Source organism: Vigna umbellata, chromosome 3 (genome assembly GCF_029865625.1).
Source record: "Vigna umbellata cultivar VRB3 chromosome 3, Vumbellata_1.0, whole genome shotgun sequence".
In the NCBI taxonomy this organism is placed as follows: domain Eukaryota; kingdom Viridiplantae; phylum Streptophyta; class Magnoliopsida; order Fabales; family Fabaceae; genus Vigna; species Vigna umbellata.
In genome coordinates this window covers 35,088,425-35,100,511 of record NC_142167.1, presented here as the reverse complement: position 1 = coordinate 35,100,511, position 12,087 = coordinate 35,088,425, and the positions used below count along the sequence as shown (strand labels likewise).

Below are 12,087 nucleotides of genomic sequence, written 5' to 3'. Positions count from 1 at the left end.
TTGAAAGAAACTAAAAATATATATACATTAAGGTCTCTGAAAACCCACTTCCCAGATCAGCAATACATTGAATCAAGTTGAAAAGAAAGCCCGGGAGACTTCCCTATGATCCAGTTGCAATGTCATTTATATCTACACAACTGGGGTGGCTACAAAAGAGTAAGAACCTCTATAACCTCAAATTACTAACCTACTCTACTATATCAGAAAGTTACAAATCACCGATAGCATAATACGATGGGAAGTGGATATTACATACATTATCTTTGTTAGCATAGATACTTGAACTTTTCAAATATCATTTCTCGCTTCATTTCATCTCATTTGCACACTGTCTTGAGCCTCTTTGCAGCTTGGACAAATCCCATGATCACTTGCAACTCGTCTATTTGCTTCATACAACACAAAATCAATTTCAGACTATAGTGATAAAGTTCTTCGTCAAACTTACAGAGAAACACTTGAGCATATACATACACATACACCATGCATGTTTAAGGCATTGTTTTGTTCGTGTGGTGACATACTTGCACCAAAGTCACATACATCACTTGGTAAGAATTACAGTATGATGAGATAAAAAAAATAACAAATTCAATCACATGACTTAAAACTATATCTAAGAAATAAAGTACTACATTTTTTTAAATAAATAATAATTATTCACTATATATTAACAATATTAGACATGAAATTTAAAGATAAGAAAAAATCGTATTTTCAAAATTTAATAATAGGGGATTAGCATGCTATGGAAGTTATTAGGATCGTATATGCAGTTCACCACTATGAAACTGCATGAACGAATTACAGAATATTTGAACGATTACTATCAAAGACAAACGAATATGCAATCAGTAATTTTGAGATACCTGTGACATGAAATGCCTCTGAACAATGTCTACTAGCTGCTCTTTTGATGGGTTTGGGACCGCATCCACCTACAGATCCATTTCAAGGAGTAAGTACAACGGGGACATAAACACACAGTGCCGAAACTATCTTTTACGAGAGACAGTAACCAAACAGTTAGTTCAAAGGAATTTACAAGATTAAAATGTCGCCAATATCTCCACAATGCAGCCATTTCAAGTTTGCTCAAGTCCACCTTCTATCGAAAATATAATATTTTAGAAAACGTTAACAAATAAAATACTAAAGAATGAACAATGTACGATAGTAAGTGGGAGGGGAACAAATTAAGAAAGACAATAAAGTTAATATACCGCGGACCCATGAGGCATAGAAACGGACCCCTTTGAGTGTGAATCGCCAGAGAAGGACCTACTCATGGTCTTGTGATGAGATGATCCCAATGTTCTATGCATTCTGTGCCTCGGTTTGTGGGACTTCTGTGTGTCGTCCGATGCTGATAAATCAAACAAAGCACAATTTTACAAAATAAAAAATAGAAAAGTGGAGGGGTCTACCAGGATTAAAGTAAGACACCAGAACTTTAGAGATAGTAAAAGCAAAAGGAGAAGACATAACGGATCCAATGTTACCAACCTCTACCACTTTGGAAACGCGCGGATATGAATGCCAAAACAACAATAAATTAGCAAAAAAATATCACAGCATCTCCCATTTATGCCTACTTTCAGTGTAGCAAAAAACACAATGGCAACCCCATTAAACATGGAAGGTTCAATGCTTGATCAAAACACCGAACATGGATCACTGAAAGTTGATAAAAACAGGAGAGGGCAGTTTGTAAATCTTGCCACTCAATACATATATTCCATTTTTTTATACGTTAAATATTATTAAGGGCTAAGATATTTTATCTCGTTTCCTCAAAACTGAAGAGGATGTTTCTAAATAATACCAGTAGCAGAAAGCGAAGAAGATGATTAATAACTGTAAAGTGTAGACTCACCCATATCAGATCCATTCCACTGCATATTTTCAAATTCCAGTTCATCATCTTCCTCATTACCCGTGGGTGCTTCAATTACACTGAGGGCATTTCTTTGTAACTTCACTTCAATACCATTGGTAAGAACCTGCATTTGTGTATAAAAAATTCAGAAAATTTCAGAACAGCTTAAAATAATCGTCTAACAGCAACTGCTAACCCGGTTTCGATAATAAAATATTGTTTAAATTTAAATATCATAGAAGAAGGCCCCCAGACTAGCTTGATTTGAATGCAAATTGTTCACGTAATCATTCAGTTATGTGTATACAAACAAAGGAATTAAAAGGGGATATCGGGGAAAAAAGAAACAATTGCGAATCAGTGGAAGATTAAATCTTTAGAGAAAATACACCACGGATTCTGATGGAAGAAAAACAATTACTCTCTCGCCGGAATGAAAAGAACAAAAGGCGTCTATGATTCAATGACTATCAATAGCATAATTTTAATACAAGCATAAGCCCAGAACAGTAATTATGTACTTTATCTCCCGGAAGAAGAAGAAGTAGAAGAAGAAGATGCAACAAAATTAACAATCCCAAATAGAAAATCATAGTCAGTTTAGAAAACTAAAAAAAAAGGTTTTCATAAATAGAAAACAATGGCATAAATTATTCATTCTTAGCTCTGACCTCAAATTATCAATATCAATCAATACCACAAACCATAGCAATGGAAATTTCATTTACTTTCGCCAATAAATAAAAGCAATTGAAAGACCCAACCAGTAGCTGTTCCTTGTAAAGCAGCCCATAAAACACCAGATCCGGTGGCGATGAAAGACATGCATCGAATACCCACTAGTAATGATTCAGAATTGCGACTCAAAACACATATAAGAGGACAAAAACTATCCAAACCGCAACACAAAGAACCCAGCATTTGAAAGTATAAATTAAAAGTCAAGTCAATGATTGAGAAAACAAATCAAGCAGTAGGTTTCAGAACGGATTAACATAAAACCCGTCTGACTAGTTTTCGAAAATAATAAGACACCACCAAAGGTAGGGCTTGAAAGCGATTAAATTTGAGCAGAATCAAACGAGCGACGGAATAAAAAACCAGAAAATACCAAAATTGACCGGGATAAGACATTGGTTTGAAGAACTACGCAGTTTCACAACAATGCAAACAAACGACATTAGTAACCAAAATTAGAATAAAGAAATAAAAAATCCGCAGTGTAGTTTTGATGGGAAAGAGAAAATCACCAGCCAATGCCATCCTCCCAGACCAACGGCTTTCTTAACAACACCTTGAAGACCAACGAGCACCGATTTAGTACGGTTATTTCCGGTTACCACGACTTTGGTGTGACGTGGCAGCACCGATAACTCCTCTTCGCTGCTGTCTCCGCAGCTCTGCAAATGGGAGAACCCACCATTGACTGAGCTTTCCATTGCCTCTAGCATTTCTAATTCAGCGGTAAGAAGGGCAAAGTCGGAAATTAAATATCAAAATTGCATTCGTACGGAAGATCGTGCATTGCTGGGTGTGAATGTGGGAGTTTGAGGAGCAGAAGAGATAGGGTAGTGGAGAAATTGGGGAAATTCTGCATAGAGGAAAAACACAAGTTGAGAGAGAAAGAGAAAGAAAGAGAGAGAAAAATGAGTGAGAGTGACTGGTATTGTTAATTGGGTGTGTTGGTATGAATCCCGACGAGACGAAATGGCCGAATCAGATATCGCCACGTCAGCAATGGAGGGTGGGCTCTTTAATCATGAGCTTGGACATAGCCGAGGTTACGGCATGAACATCATGGTGGGTTTGGTTTTCAGGAGTTACTCCTCTTCACATTTCTCCCACACTCTTCCCCTTACATCAATTATTAACCAAATAAATAACCATTCAATTTCATTTATTTATAAAATAAATTAAAACAGTGAATTTCATTCAATTCCAGAATTTACTGATTTTTTTTTTATTCCTATTTCCATAATTTTACTCAACTAATGGATATATATTTTTACCCCACAAGAAATTGGTGTGTGAATTTGAAAATTTTACCGTTGGAAAGGAGAATTCAGTCGTCGTTGTTTAAAACTGAGCAGCCCAAGAACATAACAGTAGCTGCCATTGTAATCAGCAGTGAAGGAGATTTGCTTATTAGATACATAATGTTTTGTCTGTTATTAACATGGAGTACTATGATGATATTTCTGGTCAACTTTCAATTGCAGAAAATATGGATTTGTCATGTGCAAACCTACTCATGTACACATCTACTGTTATAAAAGGAATGTGATAACAAAAGAAAACTTAATAGAGTTCAAATGTTCAAGGCTTCTTTCCTAATTAAAACAACAATAAAAATAGGATAAGATGGGGTATGGGCAATTTTGTAAAAGGATGATGAAGTTAATTTTCTTCTTATTATTCTTTTAATTATTTTTCCTTTTTTAAATATGTTGCTCCAAGTTCTACACTAATTAATCATGTTTCATTTAAAAATGTTGTTGGAAATGTGGAAAATAGCTAATAAATAGAAAACGACAGATAAAAAGAGGAGGGAAGGAAGAAGGAAAGTACGTAATAGCAGTAGCAATAGAAGGGAGAAGGTAAACGGACACGCGAAATTCATCGTGAGGGCCCCACTTTCACAGAACTCTGTACCTGCCGTCGGTGTTGTCCTATCCATTCCACCACGGGAAATTCCAACGCACTTCTCTCTCTTCACAATACCACAGAGCCACAGCAAACATCATAAAAATAATCAAACTATTAAATTAAATTATTATTAAATTTTACATAGGTTGTATGTTTTCCTCCCGCCATTTTCCCCGCCACGATGGAGCAATGGCAGCCGTGGATGGATTTAGAAGAAATCCAACCGTTGGATTTTGGCAGAGATAATAAAGATGGTAATAAATTTGAAAATAAAGAAAGGAATTAAATCTTTTAGGGGACACCCTTGGCATAAAGCATAATGCTAAGAATTGGGGAACAAGGGTAAGTTTTGTGAGGGTTACCTGGTTGTGAGTCACTGCATTTTGGCATTGGACTGAATCTCTTTCACTGAAACCTTAGCTGGATGCAGCTTAATCGTTCATTGTGGTAGTCACAGTCTAAGCGAATCCCCGTTTGAATTCAGATCTTGTTCGGTAAGCTGTGCTAATACCTTTTACTGAAACCAAGAAAATTCCGTGTGGTGAGATGATATACTGTCTGATCAATTGAAATTCATCATTTATTATTTATTACAGCAAAGAGAACGGTGTTAGTGGTATTACACACAGATTTTCTGAACTGAATCTCCTTAATGTTATTCGTCAAAATAAATTGTTGCAGTAGCGGTAAAGTTTCAGCAATTGGTGCGGATCGAGGATTAGGGTTCTAACCTTCCTTTATGGCCGAATTGCTATGAAGCATTTTACACAGTATTTTGATTCGCAGTTGAGATTTGAAACTTGTGTTTGGATTTCTATTTTATGGATCTCTGTGTTAGTATCTTTATTTAAGTTTTATTTTTTTCATCTGGGTGATAGCTTCGAGAACCCATTATAAGAGCATAGCATTATTATTTTCATGCATTCAAAATATTTTATCATAATATATTAATTTGATTAATAAAAATATGAGAAAAATTCTTTCTTCTATTTAAACCATATCAAGACTTATATGTATGCTCACATTTCTTCTTTTGTAATTAATTTTCACATACACTCTTCCTTTTGTAAGACTAATAATATGTGTAAATTTGTCTCTTTTCCTTTGTCTCATGATTAATTAAAAAAAATACAAAAAAGATGAGTTAATTTGCTGGTAAATTAATATGTCTATATAATTGTAGATTTATGAACATGCAGATCAAGGTACACAATTTTGTTTTTAAATAATATTATCAATAATGTGGTTTTTTTATAATCCTCAAGTTAAGTATCATGCAAAAACAAATATGCATTCCAACTATAACAATTGGAAAAAAAAACTTAGAAATTAAATTGTTTATTATTTGTTATAAAAATATATTGTTTACTATGAAAAAGGTATTAAAATAAAAATATATATAAATTTTGTATTTGATAACATAAATTAAAATATTTAACCATATTCAATTCAGCTAATTATATACTACAACAACAAAAGTAACATGAAACGTGAACAAGACAGCACGAGTTGCAAAATAAACCTAAGACTTCAAATGTGAAACAACTCTTATAATAAATATCCGAGACACCTATAACCAAATACATTGTTTACAAAAGATTACAAGCTAACTAGCATTATCATCATTATCTAGGATTCTCAACCATGGAGGAAATCTAACACCTTTACAATTTGTAAGCACAATTTTGATCTTGACATTGTTATTTTAATTTTGGATGATTAGTTGAGTTCATTTAACTATTTAATTATTAAATAAAGTTTCTTCACTGTTCAAATATTTAATTTGATCGATCCCTTTTTGAAAATTTCATGATATATTTTTTCAGTAAACACTTAATTGTTTACATAAATGTAGAGAATTTAATTTTATTTTAAAATATGATAATGAATAGTTAACTTTTAGAATAACATAAAATAGTGAAATTGTAATAATAATTACAAATGGTTACGAAAAGTAATATTGGTATTATAAACTGTATTTGGGGTGAATTTTAGATATAAACAATGGTTTGTATTGAACTACATTTATCTTTCACAAGATTAATCCACAATTCATCTTTACCATGCATCTATCATGTTTAATTAACCTTTCAGTGGTTTTCTTTTATTAATCTATTTTCAGTATAAAATTAAAACGTTTTGGTCAGTTATTACATTGGAACCCATCATTGTGCTCTTTATGTATAGTCATAGTGTAAATAATGAGTTGGTTGTTGCTAATGTTATAAATCCTATACATGAAAAGGTCAATGATATTATAGTGTATAGAAAACAACTTAATATTACTGTTATAATTAATGAGTTCAATAAATATTTATCTTGCGTGTTTTTGTAAAGGATACATCATGACATTCATATTGATTCAATAGTATCAACTAATATAAAAGTTGTATGTATCTTTATTATTCCATTAGAGATCATCATCATACATTCAAGTATCATCATATATTTTAAATCATTTAGAAGCCCATTTGTTAACATGTATACGATATTGAGATTCCTAAAACAAAATTTTAAAAAAATATCACTTGAAAATATAATCATTTTACAATATGTTTGAAATAAAAGAATATAAAAACCAATAACCTATTTATGTAAAGTAATGATAATATCTTACAAGTATATTATACTTTTTCAGTCAATAACGGTGAATCTTATTGAATCAGTTTAAATATTATGGAGACAATCCATTGAACTCAAACAAATTAACTTAAAAACCATCCTATTTAAAAGTTAAATAACAAATAATCATATTTGGTTTGGATTTAAGTCAACCTTAATAAAATAAATTCATCACAAAATTTATAAATAATAGTTTGAGGTAAAAAGATATATTACATATTAGTTACAGAAATATTCTTCTTATAATCTGACATGAATGACATTGGACAAGTACAATCAGTGTTTGACAAACAAGACTTTAGTTGAACTTCGGTTGTGAGCGACCAGTTGAAAATCGATAACTTAGACAAGAAGACTTCATCTCATATCTGAAACACAGGCAATTTAGAATATATGTTTCTCAAAGTCTGGAGAAAATTCTTCAAGGTATATGTGATATTTACTTACAATGTAGTTATTTTTTCTTATCAAAGAAACATAAAAATAATGTTTATTGACAAACTTGTAGTTCCTGAATAATACTTTAAAAGTATTAGAAACAACAAACAAGTTTTATAACTGAAAAACAATAGAAAACAAAAAAAAATAGTAAACATATAAAATCAAGGGTTAAATATGTTTTTAGTCCCTTAACTATCAAGCGATTTTGGTTTTAGTCTTTATTCGAAAGTTTTGTTCATTTTAGTCCTTTTAGTTTTGAAACTCTTATAATTAGTCCTTAAAATTGGAAGGCGTCAATTTTTATTTGACGTGGCAAACGACTAGTTCTCGTTTGATGCCAACTTCCTTTTTACTCTTTGCCACGTTGATTTTCTTTTTAAAAACGAGATTAAGTGATTGTCACGTTTTGGATTAGCATTAGGGTTCTTAACTTACTTTTTTTTCAATAACTTCAAACAATAACTCCGTCCACAGCGGCGATTTTGACCATAAAATTAAGGTTTTTGGTACCCAACATCATCACACAGTAATTGCAGCTGCATTGACCACATTTGTCCAAAATACCAAGTATCAAAATGAGATCACAAATGTAGTCAATATTCAAATCCTTAATCCAAATCCCTTTTCGCCCACTCAAACCACTATAAATTTAAAATATTTCCCAATCAGGAAAGAAACACCTAAACCTGGAGAGTATAAACCCCGGGACGCAAAACTGCGGACGACCCCGCCCTCTCATACTGCTCGAAGAACTCACACGACAACACAAAGGGGTTCTCCGTGGCGAGCGCCCGGACCTAAGAGGCGATCAGCTTTCGACAGCCAGCATCCACGGAGTCGTGATTCTCTGCCGCAAGAACTCTTGAATTGACGGATAGATTCTTCCGAGAGGACAACCCGAGAGAATCTGTGCGACAGGACTAAGGTGCAGGAGCTGGTAGTCGTGGAGAAGGCGGAGCTTGGCAAACATCTTCTCCATCTCGTGGACAGTGCGCGTGCACTAGAGAAGCTTGAGGGGGGAATTGGGCTTGGAGATGACGTAGCTGGTGATGAGGGACAAGAGCGTTGTAATTGAAAAAAAAGTAAGTTAAGAACCCTAATGCAGTCACCTAATCTGATTTTTAAAAAGAAAAGCAATGTGACAGAAAGTAAAAAGGGAAGCTAGTATCAAACGTGGGCTCGCCGTTTGCCACATCAAATAAAAGTTAATGTCGTCCAATTTTAAGAACTAATTATAAGAGTTTCAAAACTAAAAGAACTAAAATGAACAAAACTTTCGAATAGAGACTAAACCCAAAATCGCTTGATAGTTAAGAAAAACATATTTAACCCTAAAATTAAAGACACAAATGATGAGAATTATTCTTAGTCTCAATATATTTTGGACCTAATTAGGGCTTGGAAGTCACTCATAATATCAATAATATTTACAAATATGAATAGGTATGAGATTAAGATAATTATATTATTAAGAATTAATCATACCATCAGAGAATTGGAAAACACAAATTATAACTTATAAAACTCATAATAGACATGAAAATACATAAAAAAAATGCCACGAACAATGAGGTTTAATAAGCATTCACAATAAATACAAATTATTGATAAGATCAAAATGCTTTAGGAAGAAATCACATGAGAAAATGTCTCACTTCATATGATGCTAAAACATTTTGCCTCTCCCTTTCCTTCACAAAATTATCTATACTCCTTTTACAAAACAGAAAAAAAAAACACAAAAAAGCTTTTAGGTCTTTTATTTAGAATGTAACAATTGAATATTCTCTTCTCATTCCAAACAAATAATACATGTGAATAACACTTTCACATGTTGGGTCTCATTATGTAACTACGCCTTGATTAGATTAACCACTATCTATTGTAAAGTTTATTGAGTCAATTTAGTTTTTACTTTTGTCATGGATCCTCTTAAGACTTGTATTGGGTCTTGGACTTTTATTTGATATTGAGTTTGGACTTCATGTCGCGTTGTCAAAAATCACGAAAGGTCTTTATAGTTTTTTTTATAGTTTTATTATAATTTTTATAATTTTAGTGAAAATATAAAAAATAATCATTCTTATAATAATTATTAAATATAACATTAACGAGTAATAAATATTATTTTTGTGTAATTATCTTATAATATAAAGAGTTTTGTGTAACTCATCTTATAAAATTATATACTTTTAATGCAATTGAAATATATATAAATTTTATAAGAAAATTTAGGTTTTTCGTGAGAAAAGAATTTTGTGGAGTTATGATTTATAATAAAAATCCAATTTTTTATCTTATTTAAATGAGTATAATTGTTAGAAGAAAAGAAAGGATGAAAATTATGTATCTTATTTCATAATAAGGAGAGAGTACAATTGATATATATAGCTGTTTAAAACAATATAAAAACGGAATATAAATATATGAACATAAATGCACACATATGAAAGGAAAATAAATTAAATCCAAAGTCTCCCTCAAGCTGCAACATATATACCCTTAATGCTCAGCTTGGACAACAAAGATTGAAATTGTGTTGGATGCATAGCTTTAGTATGAATGTCTACAAGTTAGGCGTAGGGCTGAAGTAGAAATGGGCAGGAGCTTAATTACACCAGCTTGAACTTTATCCCTTATGAGATGACAATCAATTTCAATATGCTTTGTCCTTTCATGCATGACTGGATTTTGTGCAATTTGTATAGCAGATTGATTGTCACAAAACAGAGGAACTGGTTGTGGTAGAGGCTGTTTCAAATCATGGAGCAAATACAAAAGCCATTGAATTTCACATGTTGTGGAAGTTGAGGCTTTTCGGTTGATGATCTAGATATAGTACCTTGCTTCTTGGATTTTCAGCTGATTAAGGATGCACCATAGAACACATTAAAACCAGTCACAGACCTTCTAGTGTCAGGGCAAGCAGCCCAATCAGAATCATTAAAAGCCTTGAGAGCATGTTCTGTGTTGGAGGGAAAGAATAACCCTTGTCCTGGATTGTTCTTGATATATCTCAGGATCCTTATTGCTGCTACATAGTGTTTTTCCAAAGGATTGAAAAGAAATTGACTGAGAGTACTAGCAACAAAACATAAATCTGGTCTCGTGTTGGTTAGATATAATAACCTGGCAAGAAGTCTTCTATAGGCATGCACATCTGAATAGAGTTTCCCTTCTGTCTTGAAAAATTTTGTGCCTGACTGTATGGGAGTAGAAACAGGTTGATATCCCAACAATCCTGCATCTTCTAGTAACTCTAGAGCATACTTCCTTTGTGAAAAATTAATGCCCTGTTGAGATCTTGCGATTTCTAAGTCCAGAAAATACTTGATTTGGCCTAGATCTTTAATCTTGAACTTTGCATTCAATAGAGTCTTCAGAGTTTGGATTTCCTGGATGTCATCACTTGCCAAGACTATATCACCTACATAAACAAGTAAGATGGTGATATGAGCATAATCACTTTTGACAAAAAGTGAATAATATGATTTTGATTGTATAACCCAAGGAAAGTAAAGTAGTTGTCAACTTGTAATTCCATTGTCTAGAGGCCTGCTTGAGTCCATATAAAGACTTCAGCAACTTGCAAACTTGCTATGGTTTTTCTGTTTTGTACCCAAGAGGAAGAGACATGTATACTTCTTCATCTAGATCCCCATGTAAAAAAGCATTATTTACATCTAGTTGATGTAAATACCAATGTTTAGAAGCTGCTAAAGTCAGAACCAATCTTATTGTTATGAGTTTGACAACAGGTGAAAAAGTCTCAAAGTAATCTAAACCTTGTTGTTGTGTGTAGCCTTTGGCTACTAACCTTGCCTTGTATCGTTCAATACTTCCATCAGCATGCCTCTTTATTTTGTATACCCATTTACATTCGATAGGTTGCTTTCCACAAGGTAGATCAGTCAAAACCCAAGTTTTGGTATTTTCTAAAGTTGCAGTTTCTTGATCCATGACATTTATCCAACAAGCCGGTTTTGTGGGGTTGAGTTAGGCTTAAAGCCCACTTCTTAACATGGTATTAGAGCCTATCCTAGCGAGTTCTAAATGGGCATCCTATTCTTCTATTCCACCCGCAATCGGACCATTATCGGACCACCTAATTTCTACTATCACGCACGAAATGTCTATATCTCGGCGTGAAGGGAGTGTGTTGGAAGTCCCACATCAACTAGAAATAAGGTCAATTTATAATATATAAGTGAGGTGCAAACCTCACCTTACAAGCCGATTTTGTGGAGATGAGTTAAACTTAAAAACTCACTTTCTAATAATAATAATCCATCTTATGATTTATACTCACCTTTTTATTTATTTTTTAGTGTGAGATCAATATTGTTCTCTAAATTTAATATCAAATTTGTTTTTATTGGATTTGTTCTTATTGAGTTTTAATTAGTTGATATTAGAAGAAGATCTAGCAAGGTTATATATATATATATATATATATATATATATATATATATATATATATATATATATATATATAT

The 12,087-nt window shown here is 32.6% G+C and overlaps 1 protein-coding gene across 2 annotated transcripts; it reads right to left on the bottom strand.

Annotated features, from left to right (window-relative positions):
- On the bottom strand, nt 1-3,635 carry LOC148202398 (uncharacterized). 2 transcript variants are annotated; one of them, XM_088110287.1, is made up of 6 exons: nt 3,133-3,635; nt 1,880-2,006; nt 1,227-1,369; nt 1,049-1,108; nt 873-941; nt 1-392 (listed from the first exon to the last, which is right to left on the bottom strand). In XM_088110287.1, the coding sequence occupies exons 1-6, from the start codon at nt 3,331-3,333 to the stop codon at nt 321-323; spliced, it is 672 nt and encodes a 223-aa protein (XP_087966413.1). In that variant the 5' UTR covers nt 3,334-3,635; the 3' UTR covers nt 1-320. The 2 variants fall into 2 exon arrangements, with proteins under 2 accessions (XP_087966413.1, XP_087966412.1); XM_088110286.1 differs by having other exon boundaries at nt 1,049-1,111; nt 3,133-3,621.
- Between the last annotated feature and the right edge of the window lie 8,452 nt (nt 3,636-12,087).